Genomic DNA, 13,993 nt, shown 5'->3' with positions numbered 1-13,993 from the left:
TAACATGGGGCAGAAGCTCCCTGTGATGTTCAAATGTGTGCCCCGCATGCTTTCCATGACATTTTGGGATTCCATAACATAAATTTGATGGATTGAAAGTCATGAGCATCTTGCACCGAACAGTGTTACATTTCTGCACTCGGTTTAAGCAAATCTGTGCAACGTAGTCTGTTTAATGCTGCACAGGCATTTTAAATGTGCCTGCTTTGCTGCTCTTCAATATTTACATTTTGTCGATCTGGAATGTGATGTTCCACCACCAAGAAGCACTCTGGAAGCAGGAGGACAGGTCTGGGCCAGGGCTGTAGCTCAGTGGTGGAGCATGCTTTGCACACCAGAAGGTTTAGTCTCCAGGATCCCTAGGGTGGGCTGGGAGAGCTCCCCGTCTCCTAGTCTGCATTGTTGCGCCGGCTGCAAAGAAGTGGTATTGCGCCAGGGACACACAACACACATTCTCTTCCAGCCACCTGTGGCCCTTCCCCAAGCATCTACCTGCTAGACTTGGAATGGTCCTGGTCCAAGATCTTGGAGAATTGTTGCCAGCCAGTGTGGACCATATTGAGCTAGTTGGAACAATCGTCTTACCTTTGTGTAAGGTGGCTTTCTTTGGAAAAGCGACAGCCAATGGTGCGGATGTGAGCCCCTTAAAGGAAAGGAGGGATAAATGGCGTACCTGCAACTTAAGTTATGTTCTGGGGAACATGCCTAAAGCCAAAATTGTGCATAGTCAAAATACATTGAGTGCAATGGTGGGTGGGATTGCCGAAGTCATTTTTTCCAGATGCCTGCCCTCTTTTCTCCTCCTTTTTAATTTTTTTAAATTATTCTGCCTGGCATGTCAACCTGAATGTGCGTAAGTTGCAGGCTTACTGTAAATAAATAAATAAATAAATAAATAAATAAATAAATAAAGTGCTCATTGTGGGTGCTGCTTATGATCGCTGCACCCACTGGGAATGAGTTACTGCAGCTTCTTTTCTGAACGCCTCCCAACATATATTAACCACGGGAAGCAGCAATAAATCCCTGAGAACAGATTCCTCCTCATGCCCTTCCTGGGGTTCTTTAGAGCAAATTTGTTCTGGGCTCAGGTGGATTACTTCTAATGCCCTTGATATTTGTTTTGTTTTTTATAAAATCCTCAAAGCCCACCCCATTCCTGAGTTTTCATTGGAAAGGCAACCCCCCCTTCCCCCCATTTGCTTCTGTGATACCATTGCAGCACAATCCTAACCATGTCTACTCAGAAGTAAGTCCTATTGAATTCAGTGGGGCTTTATCCCAGGTAAGTGGAGTTAGGATTGCGGACTTGAATCAGGCTGGTTGATACGTTTTAGGTTTTTTTTCTTTTAACAACAACAAAATATCATAATGCTTATGAAAAGAATGAGCAAAAAACAAGAAATTGTGTGTGTTAGCAAATCTTTAGCCCCCCCCCTCTCCTGAGAATGATTTAGTTCTTCTGCTTCATACCAAATATTTAAATGCTTGAGTAGCCAGCCTTTTTGAGGACCATTTGTAAATCTTGGACAGCAGTTCAAGTTGCAATCTTTACACTGGAGAAGGGTGACCTCACAGTCTTACAAACTGTCTTCCAGGGAGTCCTGAAGTCACTCAAAACTTGTCTGGAATTCGTCCAATTAAAACAAAGCTTGCCAACCTTTGGGGCCACATTTGGAATTTTGAGAAAGCACTATGAGCACGTGTCACAAAATGGCTGCTGTGGGAGTGTGAGAACACAAAATCTGTTGGGCACACTGGTGCTCACAAGCACCACGTTGGAGATCCCTCAGTTAGAAGACCATCAAAAACAGACCAGCAGTTTTGATAGCTTTCGGGCCACTACTGATCTTCCTCAGCAATGTACATCCACCAGGGAATGAATTATATTTATGCTGTGGTGGAAGCGTTGAAGAATATGATTCACCCTTCTGTAGTTTTAAGCACTAAAGGCCATTCAACTGTCTCATAACTCTGCCACCTCATTCTGAGGTATGTGTCAATGAGGTATTAAAGGATGAAGGAGAAACTAAATTGTCAATCCTTGCATTCCCTTGTTATCTCAAAAAGTCATTTATGTGTACATTAGTTGCCTCATAACCAGTGTTGCTTGGGAAACGTTGGAAACAAAAAAATCACTGCAGTTTTGAAAGGTTCAGTCCGCCATCTTGGTTCAAAATGGCATCCAGGTGTATCCAAATATAGATGAAAACCTGCTTCTTGACCTCAGGAAGCATCATGCAATATTTGGTTAGAGTATCTTAAGATTCTTCAAATTGGTTCATTCCAAATGTGCATGGAATGAACCAAGAACTTTCCAAAACATATAGTAGACTTTTGTAATTTTCACACTTATTTAATTTGAATTGATGTTTCAACCACTTTATTTGAGCATTCAAACATTTCAAAAGAGTAACACATTTACCAAGATTTCATTTCAAACGTAACTGCCAATTTCCTCTTCCACGTTCTCTTTTCAGAGTCATCAAGGATCAAATTCATTAAAACAGATCAACATCAGAATAGGATTAGTTCTAGCAAGACTTTTACACATCTCCCTTTTGGAGAGAATATTTACCTGAAATAGGGATCATTTTCACAAGAAATCACCCTTGAAATTAGGATGCAAAGCCGCCTTAATTTGCATAGGTGTTTTATCCATTTTAAGTAATTGTGTCCATTACAACCTTGTCAAATAATCCATTAGTAGGTGGTATCTGGGAGCATTTCCATCAGTTAAGGCAGATGACTGATTATTAACAGTTAATAGACTTAATGGCCTGGATCATACATAACGCTAAGCATTGGTTCATTTAAGGCAGCCTTCCCCAACCTGGTGCCCTCCAGATGTTTTGGACTGTTAATTCCCATCATCCCTCACCATTGGCCATGCTGGCCTAGGTTAACGGGAGTGTAATCCAAAACATCTGGAGGGCACCAGATTGGGAAAAGCTGTTTTAAAAAATTGTTTAAACCATGGTTTGTTTAACAAAGCATGAGTTAACCATGACTGGTCCCACAGACAATCAAACAAACTATGGTTTGTTCCTCTAAACTTGAGTTGTTTTCCAGCTGCTCTTCCTCATGCTTATTTTAAAAGACATCTGAAGGCAGCCCTGTTTAGGGAAGTTTTTAATATTTAATGCTGTATTGTTTTTAACACTTGATTGGGAGCCGCCCAGAGTGGCTGGGGAAACTCAGCCAGATCGGCAGGGTATAAATAAATTATTATTATTATTATTATTATTATTATTATTATTATTATTTGTAGCTTGGTGAAAACCTGGGTTGGGGCGGCCAAGCAAGCCATAGTTAAGGAACAGTGCTAGGTTCACACTTCAATGCCAAGTAAGGTAACAACAAGCCGTGGCTTAAGATTGTGGTTTGTTGGGAGTAAACAAACCCCTGGACAGGGTCCAGACTATCATATAAACCAGGGGTCTGCAACCTTTAAGACAAAAAGAGCCACTTGGACCCGTTTCCGGGGAAAAATAAACTGGGAGCCGCAAAACTCGTCATTATAAAAATAACTTTTTTGTCACTTTTTATTATTTCTTTGTTTGACCCCTCAGAATTATTCCTCCTCATAGAAATAAATGTTAAATTAACAAGTTACCTTTTTGTGTGTGTGTGTTCTTCACTCCCCTTCAAAGCAGTGACCAGCATACATGCCCCCTTTCAATGCAGTGACCAGCGTACATGCCCCTTACAATGTAGCGGGCGGGCGGGCGGGAAGGTGACATTGGGACGGTGCGTGACTAACGCACGCACCACCCCCATGCAACGTCACAGCCAGTACAGCACCCACCACAGTAGGGAGTATCGGGGCGCACAATGCGCCTCCTCCCCTCACTAGTATCCGCCCCGGAGCCGCGGCAAAGGTGTAAAAGAGCCACATGTGGCTCCGGAGCCACGGGTTGCAGACCCCTGATATAAACCATAGTTTAATGCACTGTTGCTTAGTGTTAATGTGCAAACCAGGGCAATATTTATGAATGCTGAATCTTTTGCAGGAAAGTTAAAAGAATGGAGCCTCATTTTATATGGAACAGCTGAGAGCCCGTATTCCAATTCCAGCTCCCATCACTCCAGGTCACGGATGCTGGAGATGCCATCTTCTGACATGGAAGCCTCAAAAGCGGCTTTCTTCCAAACTCAGATGGAGATACTGGAGGATGAAGAGGAATACACAGGTAAAGTGCCCAAATCCCATTTCTCTGTCTATCCCTTCCTCCCTGCCCCGCCTCAAACTCCACTTCCTTATGCGAATAACCGGAGCTGTCACTCCCCCCACCTTGGAAAAACTAGGAGATGGTTTGTAATCCAGTACACCAAGCCCTCTTATTGCCAAGTCTACCACAAGTACTATGAATGGAGGTGGTGCTCCATTGACTTCCCCAAAAATTGACCCTATCCCAAACTAGTACAATGTTTTGTCCATTCTCCCTTGGTGTTCAGCAAGTACAAGAATCCATTCAGATTCCTGAGAACGTTGGGGTTTGGTTTCCATGTTTCTAATTCCAAACTGGTTAATCCCAAATGCATGATGCGGCCCCTACTAGCATATAGGAAATTAAAACCACATTGCAACAGGAGGTTTCCAAGCCTTTTGAGGTTATACAGATAAACGTCCGACAGGTATGGACAATGCCTGTTAAATTTCAGAATGGAATTTGATTTGATTTATTGTATTTCTATGCCTCTTTCCATTCGAATGAATCCCAGAACAGCTTACAAACAATAACATCATAGAACATCACAAAGGCAGCATAAATAATATAAAATAATTGACGACCATCGATAAAACAATTGCTGTCTATGAAGCACTGTTAACAAAGCAGCAACTAAAAATAAGCTGAGCGTCACAATTACAGCAAAAGTCATAATATATGGTTAACAAATCAATGTGGCATTCTACAAAACAGTATTAACAACATTAACAGATTAGGAACTGAAAAGATAAGTCCTGCTAAGTTTATGCACACACTCCCCACACCCCCATGACTCATTATTCAGTTCATTAAAGTACACATGAAATACATACATATAAAGTGGGGATGCAGAAGACCACATCACCAGTCCTTCTCCTTTTTCATGACCAGGGCATGGCAAATCTCTCAATTTCATTTTTTCGGTTTTTCAGTGTTATGCTGAGTTCTCCACATCAGCTTGCTTTTTCTTTTTTAATTATTATTCCCTCATGAAATTTCATCAGTCTCGTGTTGCTAATTTATTCTAATATACACAGATCTGTATGCAGTTTGGTGTAATATGCTCAGTTTTGCAAAGCAATTTCTCCTCCTCGTAGAAAGCATTTTTGTATGTTATTTTCACGCCTTTTTGCAAACTGTAGCCTATACCTTTTTGTGCACATTTCTTCGCTAGAGGACTGCATAGCAAAATCCAGAAAAAGTGTGAATCTCGAAGGATGGCTGCGTTTAAGTTCCTGTATTTGCTTTGTAATGTATGAATTATGGTGGTTTGTCTTTAAATGTGAACTGAATCAAATTTATCCCATATCCCTTCCGGTGATTGGCAGAAACCAAAACAGAATGTTTTGGAAAACAATACAAATGACAGAATGAGAACCACAATACAAATGTACTTAGTTTGGCTATCTCCTACAGAGCCCAGAATTAACAGAGGGGCTCTGGCTGTGGAGTTTAGGATTTCTGATTTGTATCTCTTTGTGGGGTGGGCTCATGCACCACCCTGTGAATTATGAGGATATAACATCATGCAGCAAAGCACTATCATATGATATGATAACTCCACACTGCATGTCGGGGTGCACTACTAAGAAGGACTGAAGTGTGCCTTGGAAAGTGAGGGATATTTTATTCATGTACTTCTTCCATTTCTTTCCTGCCCTTCTTCAAGGAGCCCAGGGCAGCAATACATCTGCTACTCCATGCTCTTCAGCATAGAGAGGCGCCATGCAGTTGATGCCTACTATCTCTGCCAGTATATTGGCAGTGCCATCATCTCAAAGATGGAGTAAAAATGCAGTGGGATTCCAGAATGCACCACTGAGCTGTAGCTGACCCAAGCTTCAGGGGGGATGACTCAGAGGCTTCAAGAAAAGCAGAGTTTCGTATCAGTGTCATGATGGACCAGGTGATAGAATAGGAGTAGCAAATGTGGTTGGCCTCCAGATGTTGCTGGACTATAACTCCCATCATCCCTGACCATGGTCCATGCTGGCTGGGGCTAATGAGAGTTGTAACCCAACAATATCTGGAGGGCACCACATTGACTACCCCATGTTAGAGTTAGTAACTTTCCTGTAGTTTTGCTCGATCTTTAGAACCCTCCCTAGGAAAAGTGGCTTAACTGCTTTCCTCTCAATCTTCATAAAACCAGAAATGCCTGTCCTGTTTCAGAGTGGTCCCATGCATCTGTGATCCCTCTCCTTTCTTTGCAAATATATGGGCAGCAACCTCATCCTAAGTGAGGGGTATAAAGATGTGCAGCAGCTGACACAGCCTTGCTCAACACAGCAGGGTTGAGGATCTTGTGGCCTTCCAGCTGTTTCTGGGCTACAACTCCCATCATCCTTGATCCCTGGCCATTCTGGCTGGAGCCAATGGGAGCTGAAGTACATCAGCACCCAGAGGACCACTGGTTCCCCGTCCCAGAACTACAGCATGACAGGTGTGAAGCACCGCCATTGCCTAGAAACCATTGCCTTGATAGTCCGGGAGTACAGAATGCCCAGGAGGCAGTATTAAGTACGAGGAGCTACTGGAGCTGCTGTGTCGTTCCAGACAGGATTGTTGCTGCTGGTTCCACTTTTGTGTCTCTATGCCTATCTTTCTATATACATAAAAATGTAAGGCTGTCATCATGTAGCCCCTGTTGGAGGATTTGTAGTGGTGCATCACAATCCTAGATTTCATGAACTCAGAACAGGAGAAGGGAGCACAACAGAAGAAAGGTTTGAAATGGTGGCTTTAACAACAGCAGAGGTTTGAATAATTAAAGCAGGGATGGGGGGGGGGGACAGAGGAGCTGTGAGGAGATATAGGTTAGGTGAGATGTAAAGGGAGAGGGGTGGGGTGGAGTTTGGCGGAATTGGTAAGCAACACAAGCAAGGGTGGCAGTCCCTAGTAAATTTAGAAGCGTCTTTAAGGCTGAACTGTGTCTCCAGTTTTACAGAACTGTGTATCTGAAGAAGTGTGCATGCACACGAAAGCTCATACCAAGAACTAACTTAGTTGGTCTTTAAGGTGCTACTGGAAGGAATTTTTTTTGTTTTGACTATGGCAGACCAACACGGCTACCTATCTGTATCCAGTTTTAATCTGAGGGGGAAAACGCAACCACCCAACATCCCGGATGCCAAAAGTTTCAGAAATGCACATGCCTTTTTAATGGTCACCTCCTTGAGACAATTACGTTGACAAGCTGTATTGCCAGGGCAAGGTTCAATTGGCCTGGTAGCTCCACTTTAGGCCTTGTAACTCTAAGCCCCATAAAGAAATGAGCAAGAAATGTGAGTTGCTGCTGCTGCTGCTGCTGCTGCTGGCTTGGCTGATATCCTGTATACTAATATTATGGCTGTGAGATAAATGTTAGGTTCTGTTTGACTCTTGGTTTATACAGCCTCTTCCTGTGAGCCGAGAATTCAGGAGTAGGTGAATGGGTTTCTTTGGACAGAGCCCACTCCTCCTGTTAAAAACCGGCCGCAGATGCAGCTTTGTTGTCCTTCCAAGCTCTGCCCACCCCTCCCCAGTGCTATTAAATTATTCACACAAAATTTATTGTGGCGTTTGGAGTCTTTTTCCAGGTGGTCTCATAAACGTTGGCGAAACCCTCAAAAATGTAGAATCCTACACAGCTGCATAGCTCAGCTCAGCTTTGAAACCTGTCCCAGTATTGGAACTCTGTGTTTTGTGGGACATGCAAGTCCTTCTGCTCATTTATGTCATTTTGGGCGGCACTTGCCATAATACCCTTGACTCTTTTTGCTGGCAATATCTGGATTCTAGAAGTAAACAAAACCCAGTTTTAGGGTACTTATGCCTTTGAGTGTATATATCAATACCAATGAAATCTGGACCCCAAGCAAGACATGTTCACAATTCAGGGATGGATTCCAGACAGACCAAAGCATTTGCACAGGGACAGTGAAGGGTGTGGCCTGGAGACAGTCCTGGGACTCAGCTATACAGCTGCAAATAAAACGTTTCCATGCTTTTGGGACATTGGGGGCACCTGGCCCCTACCCCCAAAATATTGGGAGCCCCCAGGAGCTGGTGGCCCTTCCTCCGTGTGTTGCCTTTCAGCTAGATCTACTATTTTCTGTGCATAAGGTAAAGGGTAAAGGGACCCCTGATCATTAGGTCCAGTCATGACCGACTCTGGGGTTGCGGTGCTCATCTCGCTTTATTGGCCAAGGGAGCCGGCGTACAGCTTCCAGCATGACTAAGCCACTTCTGGCGAACCAGAGCAGCGCATGAAAACGCCGTTTACCTTCCCGCCGGAGGGGTGCCTGTTGATCTACTTGCACTTTGACGTGCTTTCGAACTGCTAGGTTGGCAGGAGCAGGGACCAAGCAACAGGAGCTCACCCTTTTGTGGGGATTTGAACCACCAACCTTCTGATCGGCAAGTCCTAGGCTCTGTGGTTTAACCCACAGCGCCACCCGCGTCCCTATTTTCTGTGCATAGACAAGGGCAAATATTTTGGAGCGGTCTGTATCTTCTTTCAGAGCGACTTTAGTTGTGTTTTCCATGAGCTTTCACTGTTTGCAACAGAACTTGAACGCCATTCTCCTGAAACTGAAGCACTTTCTATTTTCAACGTCTGCAAATGCTTAGCTTTAGGAGCATACATTGGCTAAAAAGCTCCCCTTTCATGCTGATTGAGCAGCTTTAGGATGCCAGAGATAGGGACCCTGCTACAGAAACAGTAATGACACACCACGCTGACCACTAAACCACTGATCATGGTGCAGTCTGAAGCAGAGCACCTAAAGGAGAGCTAAGCCATGGACCCCCTTTTTAAAACCTAAGTCAGTTTTGTGCTCCTCGTGCCAGGCATACACTGACCGAAAGAGCCTTGCTGGGTTTTGGCTCTCAGTATGATTATAGTAAACCTTTGAGGTTGGGAAAGGAGGGAAAATGGGTGCAAAGTATTCCCAGCATTTTTGGGTTGGTTGTTGTTGTTGTTTTAATCCTACTGGTATGTGGTACACTTGATAGAATGTACACCGGATGCAATTTTGTGGGTTGAACTAGGAGGAGTTTTATATCTCTTCTTTCAGCAGAACTGTCTGTCTCTCTAAGGTCCGTGCCATACGGAATGTGGCGACAAAGGATGTGACGGCCCCAACGCTGACCAATGCCTGAACTGTTTCCATTTCAGCCTCGGGAGCCTTAAAACTGGCAGGTAAAGTGGACAGAAGTCTTATCGCACATGTTAGCTTTCTGAAGGAGCAGGTGTGGTGGTTTAGTGGTGGGAGAGCTAGGTACAAAATTCCCACTCAGCCATGGGTGAGTGGCCGTTCATTGTCTCTCAGCCTAACCTACCTCGCAGGGTTGTTGTGTGAAGCTGAAATAAGGAAGGGGAGAAATGAGTACACTATCTCAGGCTCCTTAGAGGCAGGGCAATTGGGATATAAATGTAAAAAACAAAACAAATTATTCCCATCATATCTATCTTTTCTAAAGTTAAGTTGTATTGATTTTTTTATGGACTTTCAAGCATGCTGAGGTTTGCAGCCTCATAATTCTTCCAGTTTATGATTGACATAATATATATGAAACAGGGGGTCCAACAATGAGGTGAGGATCAGGTGAGGATGCGAGCTGCAGACCTGGGTGGGTGCTTGTCTCCCTCACTACTTCTCTTCTGTGGCCCCTTCTGTATATTATTGATATAATAATAATATTTTATTGTTTATACCCCACCCATCTGGCTGGGTTTCCCAGCTAGTTGTTTATTTCCTTGACATCTGGTGGGAGGGCGTTCCACAGGGCAGGTGCCACTACTGAGAAGGCCCTCTGCCTGGTTCCCTGTAACTTCACTTCTCACAGTGAGGAAACCACCAGAAGGCCCTTGGAGCTGGACCTCAGTGTCCTGGCTTAAGTTCATGGCCCCCCAGGAGGTTTCCTAGAGGGAATGTGGCCCTTGGGCTGAAAGCTTCCCCGCCCTTGCTATAAAACAATAGGACCTGATTGGCTTGATCCAGCAGTCTCTTCTTATGTCTCCAGAAGCCACATGTTTGCAAAGCAAACAGGTGAATGGGCGATCAGAGAACCATGCAACATTTAGATGGCCGGAAAGAACTGTGATGCTCACAATGGAGACAGGACCATAACAACTATGCTGGTTGTGCTGGAGCCCCTCACTTTCCTTGTGTTTCTCCCCCCCCCCCCAGGAAGTGTGTAAATTCCTGCCCCCCTGGCTACTTTGGGGACACTTCACAGCGGAAATGCCGCAGATGCTACAGGGGCTGTGAAGCGTGCTTGGGCAGAAGCCAAAACTCGTGCACAGCCTGCAAACGTGGCTTCTATCACCACCAAGAGACAAATACGTGTGTGATGCTGTGTCCAGCTGGATTTTACTCTGATGAAGGTAAGGAAAGGAAATGCTTCTCAGCTAAGGGCTGCTAACCAATTGAAGGTTTTTGTTTTGTTTTTACCAAATATAATTGTCTCTGTGTTAATTGATTTCAAGTTGTGCATATTGTCAAACCCTCATTGTAGCTTCCCATCTTTAAGGAAAAATATTGAAGGGTAAGAGCACCTACAATTTGATAAACAGATACCAACCCCCTTTGTTAGAAAGGAAAGCTTTAGAAGTATTTTCTATTTCATTCTCTCTCACAGTGACATGGTATAACCAAAACAGTCTCAACAAGTTCATAATTATGAACTGTTCATAATTTGCAGCACCAGCTGTTAACATTTGTTGTTGCCCATTAAAAATATACAAGCTTTTAATTATTATGCTGTTTTAATTCTTCATTTTTCTCTCCAAAACAATGAGGTCTAGAAACTTACTAATTTAAAGTTGAAACTGATAAGTTTTGTCAGTTATTCTTTTGTCATAAAAACTAAGAATTCGTTTCCCACTTGGTCTAAAAACAATTATACTCTTAGTATTAGATTATTGTGAATTTGACAAATAAATTGCAAGAATCTGAAGCTTATAAACTCTAATATCTGCAACTGCTCATCTTTGTGTTTCCCCCTCTTCCCCAATAAAGGTCAGAGACGTTGTCAGAAATGTCATCAAAATTGTAAGAAATGCATTGGAGAAATGGACAAATGCACTGTCTGCAAAGATGGATTCAGGTAAATTGCTAATGGGGAAAAAATTGTGCTAGGCTTTCAGAATATCTTCTGAAGAAACTAACATTGGATTTATCAATAGGGGAAATGGGTCAAAACTAGGCATGTAGAGTTGGCCCCCTGCTGGATCAGGCCAGACGAGGGTCCATCTAGTTTGATATCCTTTTTCCCCCACAGTGGCCAGCCAGGCTCCCCCTTGGACATTCACAACCAGGCCACAAAAGAAACAGTAGTTTGTCGCTATCACCTGGCACACAGAAATTCCAATTTACTGGAGTTTTGTTCTCCTCTTCCTTACCCATACACACCTGTAATCTTGCATACCTGTGCAATCTCTTCTTGTAAGAGTCGGTAAGAATTTGGGTTGCTGGAAATTGTAGCTCTGTGAAGGTTCAGCTACAGTTCCCAAGATTCTTAGGGGAAGCCATGTGCTTTAAATGGATGATGTGGGTATGACTACAGTCTGGTGACTGTAAATATTACAGCAAGCTAACATATGTGAAGTGCTTGGAACAGCCTCCTCAAGTGCTCTATACATGTGATGTATTCATGTCTTATAAGTTATGCCTAAATGTACTCACCCTCCCCTGCCCAGCCTCAGTTCAGATGGAACTGGGACATGAGGAATCTGCTTGTTATAAGGCTGCAGCCCTCCTTTCCCTGGTATACCAGTGGCGTTGTTTTAATTACTTTATTACTAAATGGACGTGGGTGGCGCTGTGGGTTAAACCACAGAGCCTAGGAGGTCAGCAATGAAATTTTAGAGGGGAAGAAGGCGCCAGAATCGTGGAAAGAAGCTTTCATCACATTGATACCAAAATCGGAAACTGAAAAGACACAGCTTAAGAACTACCGTCCCATCTCCCTTTTAAATGTGGATTACAAAATATTCGCAGACGTTTTGGCAAGTAGATTCAAGAGGGTTTTAAACAAAGTAATCCATAAAGACCAGGCAGGCTTTCTCCCAGGTAGACATATGTCTGCCAATACAAGGAACATTATAGATATATTGGAGCTTTTACAAACAGACATAAATACTAAAGCTGTTTTAATTTTTATAGATGCGGAGAAGGCCTTTGATAACATATCCTGGAAGTTTATGAAAGGGAATCTAAAAGAAATGGGAGTGGGCCGGGGGTTTGAGAAAGGGATTGATGCAATATATTCAGAACAAAAGGCTAAACTGATAGTTAACAATGTGGTTACAGAAGAGTTTAAAATTGAAAAAGGAACACGACAAGGCTGTCCGATTTCCCCGTTACTATTTATCTCGGTCCTGGAGGTGCTCTTGAACACGATTAGAGGGGACAGGTTGGTGGAAGGGATACAGGTCGGAGCGAAACAATACAAACTTAAAGCGTTTGCAGATGACTTAGTTCTGACATTACAGGAGCCAGAATCTAGTACGAAAAGAGTACTACAACTAATCCAGGATTTTGGTCGGGTGGCGGGATTTAAACTAAATAAGCAAAAAACCAAGGTGTTGGGAAAAAACTTGACAGATATTGAGTCGGAACGGTTTCAGAGAGAGACAGAGTTAACTGTGGTTAAGAAAGTTAAATACCTAGGGGTAAACATAACAGCAAAGAATTTGAGTCTGTTTAAAGATAATTATGAAAAATGTTGGTCTGAAATTAAGAGAGACTTGGATAGCTGGTCAAAATTGAAACTTTCACTGTTAGGTCGAATAGCTGCTATTAAGATGAATGTATTGCCAAAAATGTTATTTTTGTTTCAGACATTGCAGATTGTAGATAAAACGGAGTGCTTCCGGAAGTGGCAGAAAGATATCTCCAAATTTGTCTGGCAGGGCAAAAAGCCCAGAATTAAGTTTAAGATATTAACGGACGCAAAAGAAAGAGGGGGCTTTGCCCTGCCAGACTTAAAGTTGTACTATGAAGCCGCAGCTTTCTGCTGGCTAAAAGACTGGCTACTTCTGGAGGACACGGATGTGCTGGATTTGGAAGGTTTTAACAATGCATTTGGATGGCATGCATATTTATGGTATGACAAGGTTAAGATCAACAAGGTCTTTAAGAACCATATTGTCAGAAAAGCAATATTTAATGTCTGGACAAGATACAAAGACTTATTAGAAAACAAAACACCGAGGTGGCTGTCACCTTTGGAGGCCAAGGCCCGAAAAAGACCCAATATGGAGGCCAATTGGCCAAAATATTGGGAAATACTAGAAAGGGATGGAGACAATTGGAAACTGCAGAGTTTAGAGAAAATGAAAGATAAAGTGCGAGACTGGCTACACTATGCTCAGATTAAGGAAGTGTTTAAGATTGATAAAAAGTTAGGATTCCAGGTGGAGAAATCGAAACTGGAGACAGAACTGCTAGAACCTAAGACCAAGGTACTTTCAAAAATGTATAACTTGCTGCTGAAATGGAACACACAAGACGAATTGGTTAAATCGGCTATGATAAAGTGGGCCCAGGATATTGGGCACAACATTATGTTTGAGGACTGGGAAAGGTTATGGACTATCGGGCTGAACTTCACAGCATGTAATGCTCTGAAGGAAAATGTAATGAAAATGATATATAGATGGTACATGACCCCAGTGAAATTGGCTAAAATATACCATTCGTCTGATAACAAATGTTGGAAATGTAAGGAAAATGAAGGAACATTCTTTCACCTCTGGTGGACCTGCCCTAAAGTGAAGGCCTTTTGGGAAATGA

At 43.0% G+C, this 13,993-nt stretch overlaps 2 protein-coding genes across 6 annotated transcripts in view; one reads left to right on the top strand and one right to left on the bottom strand.

Annotated features, from left to right (window-relative positions):
* The window catches only part of LOC309356816 (F-box and leucine-rich repeat protein 13-like), a 243,429-nt gene that overhangs the window by 191,700 nt on the left and 37,736 nt on the right, over positions 1-13,993 (bottom strand). The gene's annotated exons all lie outside the window — the stretch shown is intronic.
* PCSK6 (proprotein convertase subtilisin/kexin type 6) overlaps positions 1-13,993 on the top strand; it is a 131,200-nt gene that overhangs the window by 100,928 nt on the left and 16,279 nt on the right. For all 5 annotated transcript variants that reach the window (XM_081888486.1, XM_081888487.1, XM_081888488.1 and 2 more), the window contains 4 exons: positions 4,014-4,193; positions 9,291-9,393; positions 10,385-10,581; positions 11,216-11,303. In XM_081888486.1, the coding sequence (XP_081744612.1) occupies positions 4,014-4,193; positions 9,291-9,393; positions 10,385-10,581; positions 11,216-11,303 (568 nt within the window). The remainder of the gene's footprint in view (positions 1-4,013; positions 4,194-9,290; positions 9,394-10,384; positions 10,582-11,215; positions 11,304-13,993) is intronic.

Source organism: Podarcis melisellensis (assembly GCF_964234715.1).
Source record: "Podarcis melisellensis genome assembly, chromosome: 14".
NCBI classification, from domain to species: Eukaryota; Metazoa; Chordata; class Lepidosauria; order Squamata; family Lacertidae; genus Podarcis; species Podarcis melisellensis.
This window is presented reverse-complemented; position numbering and strand designations above follow the sequence as displayed.